The sequence below is a fragment of the Capra hircus genome, chromosome 13, assembly GCF_001704415.2.
Source record: "Capra hircus breed San Clemente chromosome 13, ASM170441v1, whole genome shotgun sequence".
Taxonomy (NCBI): domain Eukaryota; kingdom Metazoa; phylum Chordata; class Mammalia; order Artiodactyla; family Bovidae; genus Capra; species Capra hircus.
Genome location: NC_030820.1, coordinates 61,602,081 through 61,626,958, shown reverse-complemented (window position 1 = coordinate 61,626,958; position 24,878 = coordinate 61,602,081). Strand labels below are relative to the sequence as shown.

General features: G+C 45.8%; 1 protein-coding gene across 1 annotated transcript; it reads left to right on the top strand.

Moving 5' to 3' along the window:
• On the top strand, positions 1–24,127 carry SUN5 (Sad1 and UNC84 domain containing 5). Its single transcript, XM_018056897.1, has 13 exons — positions 1–172; positions 1,922–1,980; positions 2,173–2,241; positions 3,204–3,270; positions 5,436–5,497; positions 9,927–9,976; positions 11,229–11,263; positions 12,071–12,179; positions 20,316–20,394; positions 21,318–21,433; positions 21,940–22,107; positions 22,806–22,892; positions 23,957–24,127. The coding sequence occupies exons 1-13, from the start codon at positions 87–89 to the stop codon at positions 24,110–24,112; spliced, it is 1,143 nt and encodes a 380-aa protein (XP_017912386.1). The 5' UTR covers positions 1–86; the 3' UTR covers positions 24,113–24,127.

The window sequence follows — 24,878 nt, the reverse complement described above, 5'->3', positions numbered from 1 at the left end:
GGTGGGAGCAGCAGCAGCAGCCACTTCCTCCTCACCGACTCCCAGCGATCCCCACCGCCAATCCCCCATCCCAGAGAAGGACATCGATGCCCCGGTCCTCAAGGAACCCCGGGGACTCGTGTGACCAACCCGAAAATGTGGCCCACGTCCCCAGGGAGGCCAGGCCCAGGAGGTGAGAAGAGCAGCCTCCCCCTCTGCACAGCCCTTAGGAAACACCGCCCCTCGGCCCTTTCTTGGAAGCCAGCCGGCATTAGCAGCTGCGCCTACAGACGCAGCACCTGAAGTCAGAGAGGCCGGACAGTGGCTTTCAGCCAGGGAGTGGAGGAGCAGTCGTCCATTCAGCACGTGTTCACTGAGCACCTGCTGTGTGCCAGGCACTGGGCAGAGTGCTGGGACGATGGTGTTGCACCAGATGGCCGTGCTCCCTGCCCCCGTGGAGCTCCCGGGAGGGAGACAGATAGCAAACAAAAGCACGCCTCTCTGCCATCTTTATCTGCAGGAGGCCTCTGCCTGCAGGTGGTAGGAGTTCCAGCTCAAAACAGTGCCAGCCTCTGGGCCCCAGAACAGCTGTCTATCCCTAGAGCAGGGTATACAGAACAATCATACCGGGGTAAGGAGAAGGCTATTAGAACTTCCGTATGTATTTTCTTTAGCTCATCCTCTTTTTAATTTATGTTCCTCAGGAAGGTGTAAATAAAGCCTATACATTTGAAAGGGTAAATAATACATCAGTCCACTTGGAGAAATATATATATAATACATATATATAAAATGTTGGGAGTATAAAAGTTCAGAGACCATTGACGTGGACATGATGTGAAAGTCGCTCAGTCGTGTCTAACTCTTTGTGACCCCATGGGATTCTCCAGGCCAAAATACTGGAGTGGGCAGCCTTCCCCTTCTCCAGGCGATCTTCCCAACCCAGGGGTCGAGCCCAGGTCTCCCACATTGCAGGTGGATTCTTTACCAGCTGAGCCACAAGGGAAGCTCAAGAATACTGGAGTGGGTAGCCTATCCCTTCTCTAGCGGATCTTCCCGACCCAGGGATCAAACCAGTGTCTCCTGCATTGCAGGCGGATTCTTTACCAAGTGAGCTATTAGAGACTGTTACCTTAGAAATAAAGAAAAATCTACATGGCAGGGAATATAGCTAATATTTTATAATAACTATAAATGGAATATACATTTAAAGTTATTAATCACTATTTCATATACCTGTAACATAAAATATTATACAACTATACTTCAATTTAAAATTTTTTTTTAATTAAAGAAAATTTATCTCACATGCCAAAAGATCCCAAGGTATGGATGGCTCCAGAGAATGTTAACTCTGAGGTTCTGCAGTGCCAGCCATGCCTCCGGTTCCTGCCATCTTTTTTGCTCTCCCTTCTGGCCTCCTCTCATGGTCACAAGGTGGCTACCACCATCCCGGGGGTTGCACAGAAGCATGGCCATATCCGAACAGAGAGGAGGGTGTTGCCTCTTGTGGGTCTCAGTTTAGCAATGAGAAAACCTTCTCCCCAAGTCCCAGACCCCTTTATCTACCCTACAGCTCACCCTTGCACACTTTCCCATCCTTGAGCCAACAGCAAGGGGACTGAGACAGCAACAATCAGAAACCAATTAGATCCACCTAAATCATTCAGGGGAGAAGGAGACAAGGAACCAAAATCAGTCTTCTGCCAGTAAGAGGAAGGAGTGGCTTTTGGATGACAACCACCCGTGACTGCCACAGCAAACTGCGTCCTTTCCTCTGAAGAGCCTGCACTGAGGGTCAGCCACACCTCAGTCTATCCCTGATCCTCAGCCTTGTGGTCTTGAGCAAACTTTGCAGCGATTCAGTTTCTCCATCTGGAACATGGGGACACCATGCTCCCTGTGAACTGTAAAATACAATTGTGAATCTTGTCATTGCCAGGATCATCCAACGAGGCCGGAACATCTGCAGGATGACAGAGGCGCCTTTGTCAAACGCAAGTGAGAAGGGAGGGCAGAGGGGAGCCCTGGGGTCTTTGTGGGCAGTGAGGGGCTGAAGCTCAGAGAGGTCAAGTGGGCAACCCAGGGTCCCCCAGCAAGGGGCAGGGCAGGGGGTAGGGATGCTCCTGCGGTGTCTGCAGGCACCTTGTCCCAGAGGCTGGCAGCGACATGACAGCCCTGTGCTCTCTGCAGGTGACGCCTTCCTGTTGCCTGTCCGCATCAATGCCCCGGGCCTGACCCAGTGCATGCTGGAATGCATATGTACGTATACACTGAAGGGCTGCCTTGGCCATCAACGTGGGCCTGGGAAGAGGGCCCAGCCTCAAGCTGGGCTGCAGGTGGAGCTCTGGAGGTCTTCCCTTCAGAGGCGTCAGGGGTGTCATTCCAGCGAGGAACGACAGTTGGAAAGAGGGACTGGGAGGGAGATCTTGCTGTTCAGAGGGGCAGCTAACTGCCAGCCCTCCCCCATTCTGCCACTAGCCTGGCCCCTGAACTCATGCGAACGGTTCCATGCAACCCACCCTCACTTTTAGGACATGGTTCTGACCACACCCTAAAGATCAGTCTTCTGTGTTCCTCCAGCCACACCTCCACTATTCATCCACTCAGTCATTTATCCAACCATCTGTCTGTTATCCATCTGTTGGAATATCCATACACCCCATTAGTTCCTCCATCCATCCAAGCCCTTCACTGAGTCATCCACCAATACTCTCATACTTTTGTTACCATTCACATCCATCCAGTCATCAACCCATCCACCCTTCCATCCCACCTCTCATTCTCCCATCCTCTCATCCATCTTCCTAATCACCTCTTTTCCAAGCCATTCTCTTAACCATTCTTCCATGTATCCATGCCTCCTCCACCTACGCACCCATTCTGAGCCCATACTTTTTGCCTAGCTTCATGCACCGCCATAGTGGGCGCTCAGGAATGAACCAGACAAGCGCTCTTCTACTGAGAAGCTTTCAGTGTCTGGGAATAGACATTGGCAGGGACATCTCAAACTTTTCTTGCTCCTGAGTCACTTTTAAGTATTTAGTACCTGCCAGTCACTGGTGGGTTTGTAGTTCTAGTACTCAGTCCAAGCTGATGCTTACCTATAAGTAGCTCAACTAGCAAATTGAGAGGGTCTCCCAGCAACAGGGTCTCGCCCTGCGAGTTGTCATAGGATAAGAAGGAGGATGCAGCTGCTCGCTGCTCTGCTGTCTCCTCCACAGCCTGGATCACCTGCCTGGCCTGCTTCCTGAGGACTCGGGCTCACCAGGTTCTGTTCAACACTTGCAGGTGAGCTGGGGCATGAGCGGGAGGGTTATGGGGCCTGGAACTCTGTGCTGGTGATCACGGCAGCTCCATCACTGGCTTGGACCTCTCCTCAGATAAGCTATGTCATATCTGGTTTCTATCAGACGCCCCACCCCAGAATCCACTGTGGCTCCCTATCACTCCAGCACCCCAGGCTGTAGCCCCCTGAAATCTTGCCTCACCCTTCCTTTCCCAGCTCCCCTTTTTCTGCTTTCTGCAATAGAGCCACTGGGCCAGCATGGCTAGGATTCTCACTCCCTGGACCCACTATACCTCTTCCCACCTGCATAGGTTTGCACAGGCTGTTCTTCCTGCCTGAAATGTCTGCTCCATTCTTTCCCTTTTCATTTCCTGCCCATGCAAAATGCCTCTGAATTCCTGCAGAGCTTCCACCTCATTTGTGCATTTAAAGTTTACATTCTAAGCATTTCTTATTTATTTCTGGCTGCTCTGTGTCTTTGCTCTGGGTGCGGGCTTTCTGTAACTGTGGCGAGGGCGGGCTACTCTCTAGTTGGGATTCATGAGCTTCTCGTTGCACTGGCTTCTTTTGTTGCAGAGCTTGGGTTTTAGGGCTCACGGGTTTCAGTAGTTGTGGTACAAGGGCTTAGTTGCCCCGTGGCGAGTGGAATCTTCCTGGACCAGGGATCAAACCTGTGTCCCTCGCATTGGGAGGTGGATTCTTAGCCACTGGACCACCAGGGAAGACTGAAACATCTCTATAATGCCTTCTCTGGGCCCATCCTTGGCTCCACCACACATGAGCTCCCATGTGTGGAGAAGACAGACACCAAACTGTGGAATATTCTTAATGAGATGGGAATACCAGACCACATTCCCTGCCTCCTGAGAAACCTGTATGCAGGACAAAAAGCAACAGTTAGAACTGGACATGGAACAACAGACAGGTTCAAAATTCGGAAAGGAATACATCAAGGCTGTATATTGTCACCCTGCTTATTTAACTTCTATGCAGTGTACATCATGTGAAATGCCGGGCTGGATGAATCACAAGCTGAGATCAGGATTGCTAGGAGAAATATCAACAATCTCAGATGTGCAGATGATACCACTTTAATGGCAGAAAGTGAAGAGGAACTAAAAAGCCTTTTAATGAAGGTGAAAGATGGGAGTGAAAAAGCTGGCTTTCAAACTCAACATTCAAAAACCAAAGATCATGGCATCTGGTCCTATCACTTCATGGCAAATAGATGGGGAAACAGTTGAAACAGTGAGACAATTCATTTTCTTGGTCTCCAAAATCAGTGCCGATGGTGACTGCAGTCACGAAATTACAAGACCCTTGCTCCTTGGAAGAATAGCTATGGCAAACCTAGACAGTATATTAAAAAGCAGAGATGTCGCTTTGCCAGCAAAGGTCCATCTAGTCAAAGTCACGAATGGATGTGAGAGTTGGACCGTGAAAAAGGCTGCGCATCAAAGAACTGATGCTTTCAGACTGTGGTGCTAGGGAAGACTCTTGGACAGCAAGGAAATCATCCCTGAATAGTCATTGGAAGAGCTGATGCCGAAGCTGAAACTCCAATACTTTGGCCACCTGATGCAAAGTGCTGACTCATTGGAAAAGACCCTGATGCTGGGAAAGATTGAAGGCAAAAAGAGAAGGGAGTGACAGAGGATGAGATGGTTGGACGGCATCCCTGACTCAATGAACATGAGTTGAGCAAACTCAGGGAGGTAGTGAAGGACAGAGAAGCCTGGCATGCTGCAGTTCATGGGGTCGCAAAGAGTTAGACACAACTTAGCGACTGTAACAACAGCAACAAAGCTGGGGGTGTTGAGTCTGGAGCTTGTAGGCAGAGGGCACCCTTAAACTAAGCCCTGAAGGATGCATTTACTGGGGGAGAAGCTGGGAAAGGGCAAACAGTATGTAAATGGAGGAAGAGAGTGAGGAGGATATGGGTGAACACTATGAGTTGATCTCTGATGGCCAGAGATACTGGGCTAAGGACTTTCTTTCCTTGGAGATGCTGTGGAGCCGCAGGACATGGCCAGCATCTTGGAGAGAGCGTCATGGCCCAGTTAAGAAATGTGCTTGTCTGGGTACTTTCAGGGCAAGGGCCAGGCTGAGACTGTCCAGCCTGTGCAAAGCCTTACCTCACCTTGACCATCACTTCTCTGTCTTACAGATACAAGCTGTTCATCCACAAGCTGATAGAAAAAGCAGGAGTTCTGATCCTCTGTGCTTTTGGTACGTGTCCAGGGCCCTGTCCCATTCCAGGTGGAGGTACCTAATCCTGGGCTCATGCCCATCCTGGGGAGGGAAAGAGCTGTGGCCCCAACTATGTGACACTGTGCCCAACACTGTCCCTCTGGGAACACCAGTATCCTCATCTGTCTAATGAGTGTTGCTGTGAGGATAAAATGATGTCCAGGGAAAATGTTTGAAAGCTAAGAAAAACTTTGAAAACTGTAAGGTTCTCCCCAAACTGTATTATATAATATTCTTATTCTTCCTCTTCTTCTTTTCCCTCTCCCTCCCTCCCTCCTTCTCCCTCTCTCTTTCTCTCTCAGTTTTTGTGGCTTCCTCCCAGCCAACACCACCACCTCTCACATTACAGCTTTGCTTTCTCAAGCAAAGAAATCTCCTCCTTCTACTTAAATACACCAACAGGTGGGGGTTGAGGGAGAGGGAAGGAAGAGAATTTCCTAGGAAATTAGAAATTCCTGGACAACACAATCCAACAGATAAGACTTTTTAAAATAATAGCTTTATTAAGGTGTACTTCACACACCATAAATCGTGCCATTTTAAGTGTATAATTCAGCAATCTTTAATGCATTCACGAAGTAGTACATCCATCACTGCTATCAAATTCCAGTGTTTTCACTGCCAGAGAGAGAAACTCCCAGTCCCTGGCAGTCACTCTCCATATCCCCTTCCCTTACGCCTAGGCGACAATTAATCTATTTTCTGACTTTATGAGTTTGCCTGATGTGGACATTTCAGATAAACAGAATCATGCAATATGTTGCCTTTCGTTTCCTTTCACTCACAGTGTTTTCAAAGTTCATCCACATTGTAGTGTACACAAGCATTTCATTACCTTTTGTGGCTGAAAATCCATTGTGTAGATAAGCCATATTTTGTTTATCCTCCATCAGTTGATGGATATTAGGGTTATTTCTAGGAGAAGGCAGTGGCACCCCACTCCAGTACCCTTGCCTGGAAAATCCCATGGACAGAGGAGCCTGGTAGGCTGCAGTCCATGGGGTCGTGAAGAGTCGGACACGACTGAGAAAATTCACTTTCACTTTTCACTTTCCTGCATTGGAGAAGGCAATGGCACCCCACTCCAGGACTCTTGCCTGGAAAATCCCATGGACGGAGGAGCCTGGTGGGCTGCAGTCCATGGGGTCACGAAGAGTCAGACACGACTGAGCAACTTCCCTTTCACTTTTCACTTTCCTGCATTGGAGAAGGAAATGGCAACCCACTCCAGTATTCTTGCCTGGAGAATCCCAGGGACGGAGGAGCCTGGTGGGCTGTCGTCTATGGGGCCACACAGAGTTGGACATGACTGAAGCGACTTAGCAGCAGCAGCACGGCATGCAAAGTGACATCTCATGGCAACTTTTATTTCATTTCCCTAATGACTATTCATGGGGTCGCAAAGAGTCGGACACGACTGAGCGACTGAACTGAACTGAACTGAATGACTAATGATATTAAGTATCTTTTTTTGTGCTTATTGGCCATTTGGATATCATCTTTGGAGAAAGGTCTATTCAGATTTTTGCCCATTTTTAAATTGGATTATTTGACTTTTTATTCAGTTCAGTTCAGTTCAGTTCAGCCGCTCAGTCGTGTCTGACTCTTTGCTACCCCATGAGTCGCAGCAAGTCAGGCCTCCCAGTCCATCACCAAGTCCTGGAGTTCACTCAGACTCACATCCATCGAGTCAGTGATGCCATCCAGTCATCTCATCCTCTGTCGTCCCCTTCTCCTCTTGCCCCCAATCGCTCCCAGCATCAGAGTCTTTTCCAATGAGTCAACTCTTCGCATGAGGTGGCCAAAGTACTGGTGTTTCAGCTTTAGCATCATTCCTTCCAAAGAAATCCCAGGACTGATCTCCTTCAGAATGGACTTTTTATTACTGAGTTCTAAAAATCCCTCATATAGTTAGAATACAAAAGTCCCTTATTAGATATGTAATTTGCAAATGTTTTCTCTTATTCTGTGGGTTATCCTTCTTGATGGAGTCTTTTGATTAAGGCCAATTGTATGTTTTGATTAAGTCTGATTTATCTCGTTTCTTTTGTGATATGTGCTTTTGGTGTCATAGCTAAGAAACTATTGCCTCACCCAAAGTGGTGAGGATTTACTCCCACGTTTTATTCTAAAATTTTAAAATATTAGCCTTTACATTTAGGTCTATGGTTCATTTTTTTGGTTAATTTTTGTATATAGTGTGAGATAAGGGACCAACTTTATTTTCTGAATGTAGGTATACAGTTGTTCCAGCACCATTTACTGAAAAGACTATTCTTTCCTCCACTGCATTGTCTGGCACCTTTAATGAAAATCAACTGACCATAAATATGAGGATGTATTTCTGTACTTTCAGTTCTACTCCATTGACCTATATGTCTTTATGTTTGCTAGTATCCCTGGATTGGTTGCTTTATAGTACGTTTTGGAATCTAGAAGTGCAAGTCCTCCGACTTTGTGTTTTGTGTTTTTTTTTTTAAGATTGTTTTGGCTATTATGGATCCCTTACATTACTATATGGATTTTAGGATCGACTTTTTCATTTCTTCTGAAGCGAGTGTTGGGATTTCGATGTAGACCGCATTGATCCGCATATGCATCTGGGGAGTGCTGTCACCTGGCCAGTGTTAAGCTCCCAGTCCCTGAGCAGTGGGTTGTCCTTCCATTACTGATGGGTAACTCTGTACCTCTAACAAAGTTGCTCAGGCATGTCCAACTCTTTGCAACCCCATGGACTATAGCCTACCAGGCTTCTCTGTCCATGGGATTTTCCAGGCAAGAGTAGTGGAATGGGTTGCCATTGCCTTCTCCATACCTCTTTATAGTTTGGCAATTCTTTTGTTAAACTTATTCCTAACTATTTTATTCTTTGAGATTCTGTTATAAATGGGATTTTCTTAATTACAGTTTATTCATATTATTCATTGCCAGTGTTTAGAAATCGGAGAAGGCGATGGCATCCCACTCCAGTATTCTTGCCTGGAAAATCCCATGGACGGAGGAGCCTGGTAGGCTCCAGTCCATGGGGTAGCAAAGAATCGGACACGACTGAGCAACCTTACTTTCACTTTTCACTTTTATGCATTGGAGAAGGAAATGGCAACCCACTCCAGTGTTCTTGCCTGGAGAATCCCAGGGACGGAGGAGCCTGGTGGGCTGCTGTCTATGGGGTCGCACAGAGTCGGACACGACTGAAGCGACTTAGCAGCAGTGGTGTTTAGAAATACCATATCCTCGAGGGACTGGCTCCGGGAGCCCTTATATATACCAAGGTCTGAAGATGTTCAAATCCCTTATATAAAATCATATAGTACAATGAATACAATCAGCTCTCTTACATGCAGGTTTTGCATCTGCAGATTTGACCAACTGAGGGTGGAAATTTCAATGAGCAGTTGGTTGAATCTGCTAATGTGAAACCCTCCTACATGGAGAGCCAACTGTTTATCTACTGAAAAATATCTGCATATAAGTGGACTCCACAGTTCAAGCACTTGTTGTCAAAGATCAGTTGCACAACTGATTTTTGTGTACTGATCTTGTATCCTGCAACCTTGCTGAACTCATGTGTTACTGCTAACACTGGGCAAGACACCCAGTCTTGGATACTTTAAGATTTCTATATGCAACATCATGTCATCTGCCTTTTATTTCTTTTTCTTAACTAATTGACCTGGCTCAAATCCCCAGAATAATGTTAAATAGAAATAGAAAGAACAGGGAATTATTTGGTGGTCCAGTGGTTAGGACTCGGTGCTTCTGATGCCAAGGCCTAGGTTCAATCCCTGGTCAGGGAACTAAGATCCTGCAAGCTTCATAGGATCAAAAAAAAAAAGAAAAGAAATTTTAAGAACAGACACCTTGTCTTACTCCTGACCTTAGGAAGAAAACCTCCAGTATTTCACCATTAAGCATGATGTTAGCTGTGGCTCATAAACAACTTCCATCAGATTGAGGAAGTTCCATTCTTTTCTTTGAAGTTCCATTCCATTCTATTTTAAAACAACAAATAGATTTTAAAGGTATTTAATAATGACTTAAATAATGAGATTTCAGACAGCATAGAAATCATAAAATGCAAAGGAGACCATCCCATTTCCTTCTTTTTGCCAATTATCCCCAGTAGGATTAAGACTGGAGAGGAAGAGGAAACATAGATTACTTGGTTTATGTGAGCTGATTTGCATATATGATATCATTGGATCATGGAGTGGATTTTACTGTTATTCCCATTTTACAGAGGAGTAAACTGATGTATAGAGGGATTAAGTAACTTCTCCCAAAACTGCACAATGCTAGGAAGTGGCAAGGCTTGGATTTGAATCTAGAAGTCTTAACTCCAAAGCCTAAGATGTAAGCTCTTAGGCTTTCAACTTAAATGCTCATTCTCATTCCCCTACCCCAACAGGGTTTTGGATGTTTTCTGTGCACTTACCGTCCAAAATGGACATCTGGCAGGTGAGTGCGTACTCTCTTCAGGCCCCACCCCTGACTGGCGTCACCCCAACCAGTCAATGTCACCTTCATAAGTTCCTCTCCCTCTTACCACCTCTGGACCCTACTCGGCTGCTGACTCATTCCAGATACAAATCTCTGCCTTTGTCTTGTTCCCCACCTGGAACCATCTCTCCTGTCAAAATGTGACTTTCAAGGACCAGCTGCATAGTTCCTCCTCCAGGATCCTCTCCTGTCACTGATTCCCAGAGGTGACCCACCTTTCCGTTATCAAGGCCCCCACCTGAAATGGGATGGTGTGGCCAAAGACCACATTTCTCTCTATACTCAAGGCAGTTTGTTCTTTTGTTCAAATGAGATGAGACCTTTACTTTGTGGTTCCTGGAGAAGAAGGAAGAGAAATCAGTGGCCAGAGCTCCCTGTCTGAGGACAGCAGAGTCTCAGAAGGCCTAGAGAGAAGCGATCTGATGAACCTGTCCTTCCCTCTCTTCTTCTCCCCTTATGAACTCCATCATATGCTTCCCTCTCCTCCAGAAATACCTAAGCAGAGGTGGTCACATTCCCCTCTCTTCTTCCACAATCTTCTGTAATCATAACTGCTTCCCCAACTGTATTGAGAGTCCTTGAAGACAGAGTCAGATCTGATTTGCTCCAGCAATGTCCACCTCAACGCCTGGTACAAGGCAAACATGATCAATTCTGGACATTTAGATGGCCAGATGGGGGTGTGACTGGAGGCGGGATGGAAGGGATGGATGTAAGGATGCGGGAAATGGATAGTGGGATAGATGGATAAATGAATGGAAGAAGGTACAGATGAGAGACTGGATGGATGGGAGGGAAGATGGGATAAGGGTGAGTAACTGGATGGATGGATAGATAGATGAATGGATAGCTGAGTGGGACAGTGGATAGATAGGAGGGTAGGTGGATGCATGCATGCATAGAGTGATGAAAGGGTCAATGGATAAGGTAAGGTGGATGGATAAGAAAGACTGGATAAATGAAGGAGCAGATGGATGGGAAAATGGGATGAATAGGATGGTAGATGGGTGGGACGTTTGATGGAAGCGTGTGCAGATGAGTGAACAAAAAGGAGGGTAAATTGGATTTTGAATGGATGGCAGGTGGAAAAAACAGGAAAGTGGATGAATGGATGGATGTATGATTGTGAGAGGATGGATTGATGAAATTCTACTGGGCCCAGATTAGGCCATCTGAAGGAGATCCCTTGCTTTCCTCAATATCCCACCAGGAAGACAGCATAGATAGTCCACTGCAGAGCCTGAGGTAAGAAGAATCTGTTAAATAGTCCTATTGTTACCTAAAAACCAGAGCTATAGCCAAGATCTACTGGCTAAGAATATGGGGTCTGCCAGAACAACCTGGGCTTAAATCCCAGCTCCCATACCTCCTACCTGGCTAAACTTATGCAAGACACTTCACTTCTCCTTTATGAAATAAAACATAACACCCAAGTTGGTAATTATGGATATTAAAGAAGATGTTGTGAATAGTTCCTGACCCATAGTTAGTGTTCAGCAGATGGTTTTGGTTGTTATTATTGTTAAGTCATAAATCCCGTCTGGCTCTTTGCAACCTCATGGACTATAACCTGCCAGGCTCCTCTGTCCATTGGATTTCCCAGGCAAGAACACTGGAGTGAGTTGCCATTTCCTTCTCCAGGGGATCTTCCCAATCCAGGGAAAGAACTCGTGTCTCCTGCTTGGCAACTGGATTCTTTACCACTGAGCCACTTGGGAAAGCCCCAGCAAATGGTAGCTGAGACGAAATTTTAACCAAGATACACCCATGGCAGCATCGTTAAATGAAAAAAAAATACTCAAATATTCAGAAGGAATGAGTTGGGTTTAAGGATAGTCAGATAGTCCAAGCAGAAGGAAGGGCATGAGTAATGCTCATTGCTCTAAATTCTTAGAGATAAGAATTTGTGGGGGTAGGTCCAGGGATGGGCCCATGAGAGTGGGGAGATGTGAAGCTAGTTCTTTTTGTGCTGACTGGCAGAGGTAGAAGCTGAGGGTAATAGTAGGAGCATCACAAATCAGTCACTCTCTGTTCTCATTCCTTCCCCATAAGGATGTACCAAGAGAAGGTGCGGCATCATACTGGGGAAATCCAGGACCTCCGAGGTCACTTGAACCAGCTCATCACCAAGCTCCAAGAGATGGAAGCCATGTCTGATGAGGTGAGTGGCTAGCCATTCTGCCCCAAAACTGACTTCTCTGATGTCCAGCTCCTCATATCCCAAGTTTTAGTGGAACTTATGCCCAAATAACTTCCTGGGAAAGAGTAAAATAAGAGGTATAAATTAATTTTTTTTTTTTTAGAACTTGTATGTTTGAAAACATCTTTATTCTACCCTTGCACTTGTTGATAGTTCGGTTGGGTATAGAATTATAGATAGGAAAAATTCTCCCTGAGGATTTTGAAAGAATTCCACTATTGTGTTCTAGTTTATACTGTTGCTTTAGAGAAGTCTAATATCACTGTTATTATTTGTCCTTTGAGTGTGGTCTGTTCCCATCCCTAAGTTTGTAGGATATTCTTTTTATCTCCAGTGTTCTATATCCCCCTAACCTGCTGGGGGATTCTTGAACTTACTGACTCTATGAGTTGATCTTTTTCAGTAGTTTCAGAAAATTATTAGCTATTATTCCTTAAAACATTGTTTTTAACCCATTATCTGTCACCTCTCCTGAGACACCAATTATAACTATCCTAATCTCTGGAGTGTTTCCCATATTATTCTTGTATTTTTTCCTTGTTTGCTTGTTTTTTCATTCTTTTTCTCTATGTGCTTAAGTTTTGATGCTTTCTCTTCATATTTCTTCAGGTTCACTAATAATCCTATAGTCTGCTCTATCCAATCTACTGCTAAACATTTCCATTAAGTTCTTAATTTCATATATTGCATTGTCTAGTTGTAGAATATACATTTGATTATTTTTCATAGATTTTAATTCTATGGTGGAATTCTCCAACATTTCATCTATATTGTCCATCTTTTCCTTTATTTTATTTAACATATTGGTCACAGTTATTTTTAAATCCTTGTCTGCTAAATCTAATACCTGGATCATCTATGATCTCCTATTGCCTATTTTTTCTTGGCATATCAATCTTATGGTTTTGTCTTTTCATATCTGGTAATTTTTTAGTGTTTTCTGGGCAATTTTTTACAAAAAAACTAGATGTTCCAGATAATTACAATTTCAACTAGGTAGAGTTCTCCCTTTTCTTTGTAAGGAAGGTGAAGTATACTGATCACTTCTATGCAAACATGCATTGAACTGGTTCAGACCTAGGTTGTAATTTTTATAGGATTTATTCAAAGGTTTTTGGCTTAGCCCTCTAGCCTCCTGCCCATGCAGTTTCAAAAATCGATAAATGTCTTGATGGGAGAGACTGAACATATGTTTGAGGCCTCTTGAGTTTTCAATTTTTTATTGAGGTATAGTTGATGTACAATGTTGTGTTAATTTCTACTGTACAGGAAAGTGATTCAGTTACACATATATACACTCTTTTCAAACTTTCCTGATATGTTTGTCAGAAAATATTGAATATAGTTTCCTGAGCTATACAGTAGGAACTTATTGTTTATCCATTTTATATATAATGGTTTGCATTCACTAACCCCAAACTCCCTCCCCAACTCCCCCACCTGCTTAGCAACCACAAGTCTGTTCTTTATGTCTGTGAGTCTGCTTCTGTTTTGTAGATAACTTCATTTGTGTCAAACTTTAGATTCAACATATAAATGATATTATATAGTATTTGTCTTTCTGACTTCACTTAGTATGATAATCTCTAGGTCCGTCCATGTTACTGCAAATGGCATAGTTTCATCCTTTTTATGGCTGAGTAGTATTCCATTGTATATACTTACCACATTTATTTATCCATTTATCTGCCAATAGACATTTAGGTTGATTCCATGTCTTGGCTATTATAAATAGTGTTTCAATGAATGTTGGAGTGCATGTTTCTTTTTGAATTATAGTTTTGCTGAATATATGCCCAGGATTGGGATTGTAGGATCCTATGGCAACTCTATTTTTAGTTTTTTGAGGAACTTCTTTTCCATAAAGGTTGCACCAGTTTACATTCCCATGAATGTGTAAGAAGATCCCCTTTTCTTTACACTTTCTCCAGCATTTGTTTATAGACTTTTTAATGATGGTCATTCTGATTGGTGTCAGGTGGTACCTCATTGTAGTTTTGATTTGCATTTCTCTAATAATTAGTGATGCTGAGCATAATTTCATGTGTCTGTTGGTCATCTGTGGGTCTGTCTTCTTTGGAGAAATGCCTCTTTAAGCCTTCTGCTCATTTCTGGGTTCTTTTTTGTTGTTGAGTTGTATGTGCTGTTTGTATATTTTGGAAAGTAAGCCCTTGTTGGTCATATTATTTACAAATATTTTCTCCCAACCTGTAGGTTGTTTTTTCATTTTGTATGTGGTTTCTTTTGATGTACAGAAGCTCATAAATTTGATTAGGTTCTATTTGCTTTGAGGGGATTTTCTTTTGGGTCTTGTGGGGTTTTTTTTTTTCGCTTTTATTTCTATTGCCTTGGGAGACTGATCTAAGAAAATGATTGGTATGATTTATGTTAAAGAATGTTTTGCCTATGTTCTCCCCTAAGAGTTTTATGGTGTCATGTCTTATATTTAAGTCTAAACCATCTTGACTTTATTTTTGTGTGGTGTGAAAGTGTGTTCTAATTTCACCGATTTAATGAGGCTTCCAGCTTTTCCAAAATCACTTGCTGAAGAAACCTCTTTTCTCTATTGTATATCCGCACTTCCTTTGTCAAAGATTAATTGACTGTGGGCATCTGGATTTATTTCTGGACTTTGAATTTCCAATTTTGGATACAAAATCTCTGACCCCATTGGCAGCCTTCTCTACCAGGGCAAGCTTGGATTCTCATTGTAATTGTAATTGGTTTAGTGCCCTCAAGTGAAGAGCAGATGTAGCTACTCAGTACTGACTCAGCATTTCCTCTAGTACAGCAGTTCTCAAAGTGTGGCCCCCATTTCAGCAGCATCAGCATTACCTGGAAAAATGTTAGAAATTCAAATTAATGGGCCCCACCCAGACCGACTGAATCACATACTCTAAGGATGGGAACCAACTTTTCTGTGTTTCAACAAGTCCTTCAGTGATTCTGACATATAATAAGGAGAATCACTGTGCTAAGTCTTTAATCTCTTGCTTGCTTTGTTTTGGCGTCTTCTTCCTCAGAGGGACTTTGTTTATTAAGCACTCTGAGACTGGGAAATTTTATTCTGCTTTTCAGAAGCTTTCAGAGCAGCCCTTTAGTTTCTTACATAGTCTTGGCTTTCAGTTAATGTCTAATGAGGGAAGTAAGCCGTAGTCAAGGCTCCGTAAGTGTCTGATTCTGTCCTACCTGCTCTATGTAAATGCTAACAACTTTGCTGCTTTCTCTTTTGTCAGGAGCAGCCCCTGCCCCCAGATCCTCAACCCATGTACAGGATCATCAAATGCCCCAGAGATTAAGAATGTCAGCATATTTCAGAGTGGTTGTCCCCTGTCTAGAATTTTTGTCCATCTGGTTCTGTTTCTTTCATAGCTCAATGATGGTATTAAAACATGGTTTAGCAAACCATCTGGCTTTTTCTAGTTTTTAGTGGGACCATTGGTTCTCTGTAACTTACTACATCTAACCTAGAAGCCCTACACCATCTTACCTTACATCTAAAATGTCATAATAATGTACCTACGAGGTAGCCACACTTGGCTTTCAGTGTGGAAACCCTTTCAATGTGGAAACGTGTTCTTTAAGAACACATTTAAGAAATGTTCTTTAAGAAAGACAAATATCACATGATATCACTTCTATGTAGAATTTAAAATATGATACAAATGGACTTATCAATATTTGCAAAACAGAAACAGACTCACAGGCATAGAGAATAAACTTACGGGTACCAAAGAGGAAAAGGAGAGAGGGACAAATCAGGAGTTTGGGATTAACATTACACACCACTGTATGCAAATAGGGGACTTCCCAGGTAGCGCAGTGGTTGAGAATGTGACTGTCCATGCAGGAGACTCAAGGGATGTGGGTTCGACCCCTGGCTTGGGAAGATGCCCTGGAGGAGGAAATGGCAACCCACTCCAGTGTTCTTGCCTGGGAAATCTCATGGACAGAGGAGCCTGGTGGGCTACAGTCCAGGGGTCACAAAGAGTCAGACACAACTGAGCACACAGGAGACATTATATATAAATAGATAAACAATAAGATCCTACTGTATAGCATGTGGAACTATATTCAATATCTTACAATGACCTATAATGGAAAATAATTTGCAATATACATATATACATTTGTATCCTGAGTCATTTTGCTGTATATCAGAAACTAACAATATAAATCAACTATACTTCAATTGTTAAAAAAGAAAGAAAGTAATGTTCTTTAATTGTGATTAAATTGATTATTTATCCCTGGCCCTGGTTGCTCTATTCTCATTTTTGAAACTCCTATTATGTGGATGTCAAACTCCTAATCATCTGCATTTTTCTTTTTTTCTTTTCTTCCCACTTTTCTCTTTATCTCTTTGTTCTACAGTTGAAAAAACACTCTCACGTTTTATCTACCAAAACTTATACTGAATTTTTCATTTCTGCTAACACACTCTGAATTCTTAACAATTTTCTTTGTTCTCTAGGTACTCCTTTTCCAATACTTCTGTTCTTATTTTGTGAATACAATATCTTTATCTTTTTATGAGCAATGTCTTTTCTTAGCTTTAGGAGCTCAGTTCTTACCTGTCTGAGTCTCAGTTTCCACATCAACAAATAGAGTATAATTACTGCCCTGTAGCACTCTATCTACTATGCTAGTTACCCAGCTACCATCCTGAAACTTAGTAGTGCAGAACAACCATTTTATTATGTCCAGAGATTCTGTGAATCAAGAATTCAGACAGGATGCAGTGGAGATGGTTTGTCACTGCTTCATGATGTCAAGGGCCTCAGCTGGAAAGACATGAAGGCTGGAGGTGACCCAGTATCTGGATCTGGAATCATCTAGTGGAATCTTTATTCACGTGTGTGGAGGTTGATGCTGGCTGTCAGCTGGGAACTGAGGGCTGTTGACTAAAGTCCCCATAGGTGGTCCCTTTGTATGGCATGGCCTTCCTTACAACACGGCAACTGGCTTCAGAAAGTGAGCATCCCCCCAAAAGCAGATGGCTCACCTTTTAGGACTGAGCCCACGGGTCATACAGCATCACTCCCATCAGTCACAGGCTCACCTAGATGGATAGGGAGGGAACTGAAGTCCCAAGTGTCCATGAGAAGGGTGTCAAAGTCACACTGCAGGAAGAGCAAGGAACGGGAGACCTGTCTGCAGTCATTTAAGAAAATACAATCTGCTACTCTCTGAAACTATTTTCTTGGGCTCCAAAATCACTGCAAATGGTGACTACAGTCATGAAATTAAAAGACGTTTGCTCCGTGGAAGAAATGTTATGACCAACCTAGAGAGCATATTAAAAAGCAGAGACATTACTTTGCCAACAAAGGTCCATCTAGTCAAAGCTATGGTTTTTCCAGTATTCATGTGTAAATGTGAGAGTTGGACCATAAGGAAGGCTTAGCACCAAAGAATCAATATTTTCAAATTGTGATGCTGGAGAAGACTCTTGAGAGTCCCCTGGACTACAAGGAAAACCAACCAGTCAATCCTAAAGGAAATCAGTCCTGAATATTCATTGGGAGGACTGATGCTGAAGCTGAAACTCCAATACTTTGGCCACCTGATGCAAAGAACTGACTCGTTGGCAAAGACCCTGATGCTGGGAAAGATTGAAGGCGGGAGGAGAAGGGGACGGCAGAGGATCAGATGGTTGGATGGCATCACTGACTGACTCGATGAACATGAGTTTGAGTAAGGTCCGGGAGTTGGTGATGTACAAGGAAGGCTGGCGTGCTGCAGTCCATGGGGTCACAAAGATTTGGACACGACTGAGTGACTGAACTGAATTGAACTCCATGAAGGCACAGGAACCGAGATCAAATTACCAACGTTCATTAGGTCATAGAGAAAGCAAGGGAATTCCAGAAAAATATCTATTTCTGCTTAATTGACTATGCTAAAGCCTTTGACTATGTGGATCACAAACTGTGGAAAATTACTAAAGAGATGAGAATACAAGACCACCTTACTTGTTTCCCGAGAAACCTCAACAGAGATCAAGAAGCAACAGTTAGAACTGGACATGAAACAACTGACTGGTTAAAAATTGGGAAAGGAGTATAACAAGGCTGTATATTGTCACCCTGCTTATTTAACTTATATGCAGAGTATATCATGTGCAATGCCAGGCTAGATGAATTCCAAGCTGGATCAAGATAGCCAGCAGAAATATCAGCAACCTCAGAAATGCAGATGATACCGCTGTAATGGCAGAAAGTGAAGACGAACTAAAGAGAATTTGAAGAGAGTGAAAGAGAAGAGTGAAAAAACTGGCTTGAAACTCAGCATTCAAAAAACTAAGATCACAGCATCTGGTCCTATCACCTTATGGGAAATAGAAGGGGAAAAAGTGGAAGCAGGGACAGCTTTTGTTTTCTTGGGCTCCCGAATCACTGCAAGCAGTGACTGCAGCTTGCTCCTTGGCAGGAAAGCCGTGACAAGCCTGAAAACAAAAGCGTAAGTGTTAGTTGCTCAGTCGTGTCCTGTTCTTTGGGACCCCGTGAACAATAGCCCGCCAGGCTCCTCTGTCCATGGGGATTTTCCAGGCAAGAATACTGGAGTGGGTTGCCAAGCCCTTCTCCAGGGAATGTTTCCAACCCAGGGATCAAACCCATCTCCCGCATTGCAGGCAGCTCCTTTACCGTCTGAGCCACCAGGAAAGGCCATGACAAACCAAGACAACATATTAAAAAGCAGAGTCATCACTTTGCTGACAGAGGTCCATCTAGTCAAAGCTATGGTTTTTCCAGCAGTCATGTACGGATATGAGAGTTGGACCATAAAGAAAGATAAGCTCTGAAGAACTGATGCTTTCGAATTGTGATATTGGAGAACTCTTGAGAGCCCCTTAGACTGCAAAGAGATCCAACCAGTCAATCCTAAAGGAAATCAAACCTGAATATTCATTGGAAGGATTGATGCTAAAGCTGAAACTCCAATATTTTTGGCCACCTGATGCAAAGAGCCAACTCATGGAAAAGACCCTGATGCTGGGAAAGATTGAAGGCAAACGGAGAACGGGGGTAGCAGAGGAGGAGATGGTTAGGTAGCATCACCAACTCAATGGACAAGAATCTGAGCAAACCCCAGGAGATAGTGAAGGACAGAGGAGCCTGGCATGCTGCAGTTCATGTGGTTACAAAGAGTCAGACACAACTTAGCAACTGAGCAACACTCTTGTGAAAAGTCTAATCAAATAATGGCCAGTGATTTATTGAGCACCAACTGTGCTCAATGCTTTGCAATCTTTATCTGGCAATGTAGAGGTTAAGAACCTGAACTCTGGAACCAGAGTTTCTGGGTTTGCCTCTCACTAGCTATGTGACCTTGGACAAGTTACCTTTTTGTGCCTCAATATTCTCCTCTTTAAAATGGGGGCAATAATAGTACATACCTCCTAGGGTTGCTGAGAGGGGATAAATATGAACATACTGAAGACAGTCCTGACATATAGTCGCAGCTTTATGAGTCTTAGCTCTAATCCTCACAAGAGTAGGAGGTGGATGTGATTATTGTTCTGGTGGCTCACACAGTAAAGAATCTGCCCACAGTGCAGGAGACTGGGGTTCAGTCCCTGGGCCAGGAAGATCCCCTGGAAGAGGGAATGGCAACTCACTCCACTATTCTTGCCTGGGAAATCCCAAGGACAGAGGGGCCTGGCTGGGCTACATGGCGGCACAAAGAGTCAGACAGGACTGAGTGACTAACACGTTCACTTCATAGACAAGAAAATCAAGACTCGGGGCAGGGGAGTGCACGGGGGCAGTAACTAGCCTAGGGACCGTTAGCAGGAAAGGTCTGTCTGACTCCAGGCTCCCTGCCCTGGACTTGACTGGGACTCCTGGTCCTGCATGTATGACAGTGCATCCCAGAGGGTGTGAAAGCACCGAGGAAACCCCGTGGATGGGACGGGGGCGGCTCTGGACCTCCTCACAGCACAGCATGTGACAGCCTCATGTGTGGACCAGGCAGAGGCCAGCAGGCAGGGACAAAAAGTGTCCTGAAGCCACTCGTCACCTGGTGTGAACACAGCTGTGGACCGTGATCTGTAAGAACACACCAGTGCACAGCTTGGGTTTTCTGCCTTCGCAGCAAAAAATGACCCAGAAAATAATAAAGATGATCCAAGGAGATTACATTGAGAAGCCGGACTTTGCCCTGAAGTCGATAGGTGAGTGACTCCCCACCACCTTGCCTCACCAACCAGCCCAGCCCATGTTTCCTGAGAAACTCTTCACAGGGTAGATTTCATCTCTGACCGGGGGCATATCCTGCTATCCTCAGCCGCCTGGCTGGTGTTCTTGCACAGTTTTCCATTTTCTCCCACAGAGACTGAGGTGAGAAGGGGAGGCCATCATCCACCCATCCCCCTCCAAATGTAGGGGTCCACAGAGTTGTCCCTGTCTGTGCAGGGGAGACTGGCCACAGGCCTAATTACAGTTAGGAATCACGCCTTTGAAAAATTAAGCAGTGGCTGCAATAGAGGGGTAGGGAGGAGCACGCTGGGTTGAGGTCTGGTAAGAAGAATAATGTTTTTCGTATCAAACCGCAGGAATGGATATGAAAGGTACCCCTGTGAGGGGCTGCATGGGAGGGGGCGAGGTGGGCGGGCAGGGCGGGCTGCCTGGTGTAGACAGCACCAGCTCCCTCTGGCACCCCTAGGCGCAAGGAGATTCGGTGTCAGAGGGCTTCGGTCTAAGCTCTCAGACCTGGAGTCTCTTCCTCTGAAAAATGGCTATAATACGGGCCACGGTGATACTAACTGGGTTATAATAACTAAGCTGATATAAGTGAGCAAGCGCCTGCCTTGCACCAGGCACTGCTGGAGAAAGTTTACTGTATTAACTCCTTTCAACCTCACAACAACCCCACGAAATGGATGCTCTCATTACTACTATTATTATTACTTTTGTTACTCCCATATCCCAGAGGACAACGCTGAGGTCCAGAGAGGACCAGTGACTCTTCTGGTGTTCCCCTAGCACCTAGTAAGACTCCCTCCACCAGACAGATGCCAGGGCTGCTCAGCTGAGACCCTCCCCCTCCCCCTATTGCCCCCCACCGACCCCTTCGCTGCCATCGCCTCCCACACAGGGGCCTCCATCGACTTTGAGCAGACGTCAGCCACATACAACCACGACAAGGCCTGCTCCTACTGGAACTGGATCCGGCTGTGGAACTATGCACAGCCCCCGGACGTGATCCTCGAGGCAGGAGGAATGGCAGGACAGGGGGAGAGTGGCAGGGGTGTGGCCAGGGGCCTGGGGGCAGGAGCCAGAGGCAGAGGTTGGGGTGAGAGTGCAGAGGGCGGGGGCCTGGGGGAGAGTCGGAACAAGAGAGAGGGAGGAGCCGAGGCAGAAAAAGGCACAACTGATGGGGTGGGGGGGTGGTAGTCTGGGGAGAAGTTGGGGTGCTGGGCAGGAGTAGGGGACAGGCCCAGGGGCAGGGACAGGCTGCTTTGGCACTGGAAGAGGCCCCTCCCCCAGCCCTCAAGTCTTGCAGGTCAGGGAGCCCTCACTGCGCTGGGCTGAGGGGAGGGGTCATTATTGCTGCCTGCTGTCAGGGAGGCTCCCTGGAGTTGGTGGTATTCGAGCCGAGCTTTGTAGACAGGAAGGACTGGGCTTGTCCAGGAAGGCCGAGAAGGTCTAGGGAAGCCAGGCTGGGGTAAGGAATCTGCTCTTTAACCATCCACCTTCACTGCATCTGCCGCTTCCAGCCCAACGTGACACCTGGCAACTGCTGGGCCTTCTCGGGTGACCGCGGCCAGGTGACCATCCGACTGGCCCAGAAGGTCTACCTGTCCAACCTGACCCTGCAGCACATCCCGAAGACCATCTCACTGTCGGGCAGCCTGGACACCGCCCCCAAGGACTTCGTCATCTACGTGAGCATGCCCCAGCTGGCAGCAATGCTTAGCTGAGGGGACAGGTTGTGATGGCAGCTTTCGCGGCACTATGATAAACCATACAATCTACGAAGCCTAGAGGGACTGGATGTTAAGGCTGGGGATAGTCAGGGTCAGGGTCAGATCACAGCCTTCTGGGATTAGGGGTAAATTGGGCTGCAGTCCATGGGGTCGTGACTGAGCGACTTCACTTTTACTTTTCACTTTCATGCATTGGAGAAGGAAATGGCAACCCACTCCGGTGTTCTTGCCTGGAGAATCCCAGGGATGGGGGAGCCTGGTGGGCTGCCATCTATGGGGTCGAACAGAGTCGGACACGACTGAAGCGACTTAGCAGCAGCAGCAGCAGTACTCTATTACAACCCAAGTTTTTCAGAGCCGATTGAGTCTGCAAAGATAATTGACCCCCATTTTACTGAAAACGAAACAGTTTCAGAGAAAGGGCAGGGATACATCAAACCCTAGAGTCAACGGCAGTGTTTAGACGTGGACCCTTAACCTTCTGGATTCCAGTCCAATTCTCTCTCCTATCCTTTACATGTGCTGCGATGGAACAGTGCCCAAAGAGGTAGACAGCTACCCATCCTGGGAGGCGTGCAAGTCTCGACTGGTGAAGGCAGCACCTTCTGGAGTCCCTGCCTGTACCTGATGCTTTATTCTTGGTTCTGATTCTCCAGGGCATGGAAGGCTCTCCCAAGGAGGAGGTGTTCCTGGGGGCATTTCAATTTCAGCCAGAAAATATCATTCAGACGTTCCAGCTACAGGTACCTGAGAAACCCTGCCCATGCTGGGCACCTACTGAACACAGACTGTGTGCAGGGCTTTGCAGGGGACCCCACTTCATGCCCCAGCAGCCCAAGGTGGTGCACAGTTGTCACTAACTGACTTGACAGATGAGGAAACTGAGGCCCAGAGTGATGGAGCCACTGCCTAGGGCCTAGAGTGGAACCCTGAGGAGACTCATCTACCTCCATTTCCCTGACCCACTGAGAAGCCCGCCCACTGTGGTTCCTCCAGGGACAGCAGGTGTTGGGCTGGAGGGCCCATCAGGCCAGGGTCACTGGCTTTGAACTTAATGTCTCCATACTGGGAGACCCCATGATCAACACTTGGTCCAGCTACAGGTGGGGAAGCTGAGGCCTGGAGGGGAGGGAGTTGGAGACAGAAGCATGGCCAGAAGCTGGCTGCTGGAATGGCCCTGAGACTCAAGAAAATGCCCAGGCTTGGAAATCAGACCGACCCTGGCCCACATCCTGACCCAACCACGAGTTCTATGTGATCACAGACCATTCTCTTCCTCTCTGGGCCTCAGTTTCCCCTGGTGTAATTTCCTGGGAGGTTGAGACCATCCAGTGAGATCTCACAGGCCACTGGGCTCCATCCCCTCTGGGCTATGGGGAGGAAGGGGAGGGGGCCTCATTTACATAGCACCTACTGTATGCCCAGGGCTGGTAAGCCATCTGGTGCCAAGATCTCACTTCAGTGCTCACGGCAACCCTGGGAAGCAGACATTACCCCTCCTTCTCTTATAGACCGGAAACTGAAGCCCAGAGAGGGTGTGGTTTGCCCAGGGTGCCAGAGCACCCATGTGCCAGGGCCCCAAGGCTGGGATGCATTCCCCATCACCGTCGAGCTATCTTCCAGCCTCAGCCCCTTGCATCCCAGCCCCTGAGTGACTTGCCATGTGGTTTGGGGACATTCCCCTCTCTGAGCCTCAGTTTCCCCACCTAAGGAATTGGAGGGTTTCCTTCCACTCCCAAACATTCCTCTGGACAGGCCAGATCAGGGGCTATGAGTGAGATGGCCCCTGTCTGTGGCTCTCCTTCAGAACCAGCCTCCCAGGACGTTTGGGGCCGTCAAGGTGAAGATATCCAGCAACTGGGGGGACCCGCGCTTCACCTGCCTGTACCGAGTGCGTGTGCATGGCTCTGTGGCTCTGCCCAGAGAGCAGCCTAGCCAGAGCCCCCACCCCAAGAGAGATTAAAGTTTACTCTTCACGCCGAATTCCGAGTGTCTATTGGCTGCCAGAAGTGAGAGTGGCCTAGGAGTTGATGTCTGAAATTCAGTGTAGCAATTATCAATCCCGTCCTGGGTACCCAGGCACCCTCACAACAGCCTCATGAGGCCCGTTTCACAAATGGGGACAATGAAGTCTCCAGGCAAAAAAACTGACTTGCCAGAAGTCACAGTTAGCAAATGGCAGCACCAGGATTCAACCCCAAGCTGTCTGACACCCATATGTGACTCATCTTCTGGTTTCAAGTCAAGCTCTGCCACTGACCCGAGTATGACCCTGGGCAAGACCCAGCCCTTTCAGTTTCCCCATCTGTACAATAGAGACAGGATCATGGCTGTTGTATCAGATGAGGTGGGAGATGATAAATCCTTCCTGTGACCATCACAGAGTGTTTCAACATCACACAGATGATTCAGTGTGACATTAGACAAAACACACATCCTCTCTGGACCTCTGTTTTTCCAGGTGTGAACATTTCTAGTCCATCATGTGCATTGAAAGACAATATCAACAAAGTAAAAAAGGCAACCCACAGGATGGGAGAAAGTATTTGCAAATCATATATCTGATAAGAGATTAATATTCAGAATATATGGAGAACTACTAAAATTCAACCACACACACACAAAAAAAAAAACTCAGTTCAAAAATGGTCAAAGTGTTTGAACAGATATTTCTCTGAAAAAGATATGCAAATGGTCAATAAGATATACAACTCATTCAATATCACTCA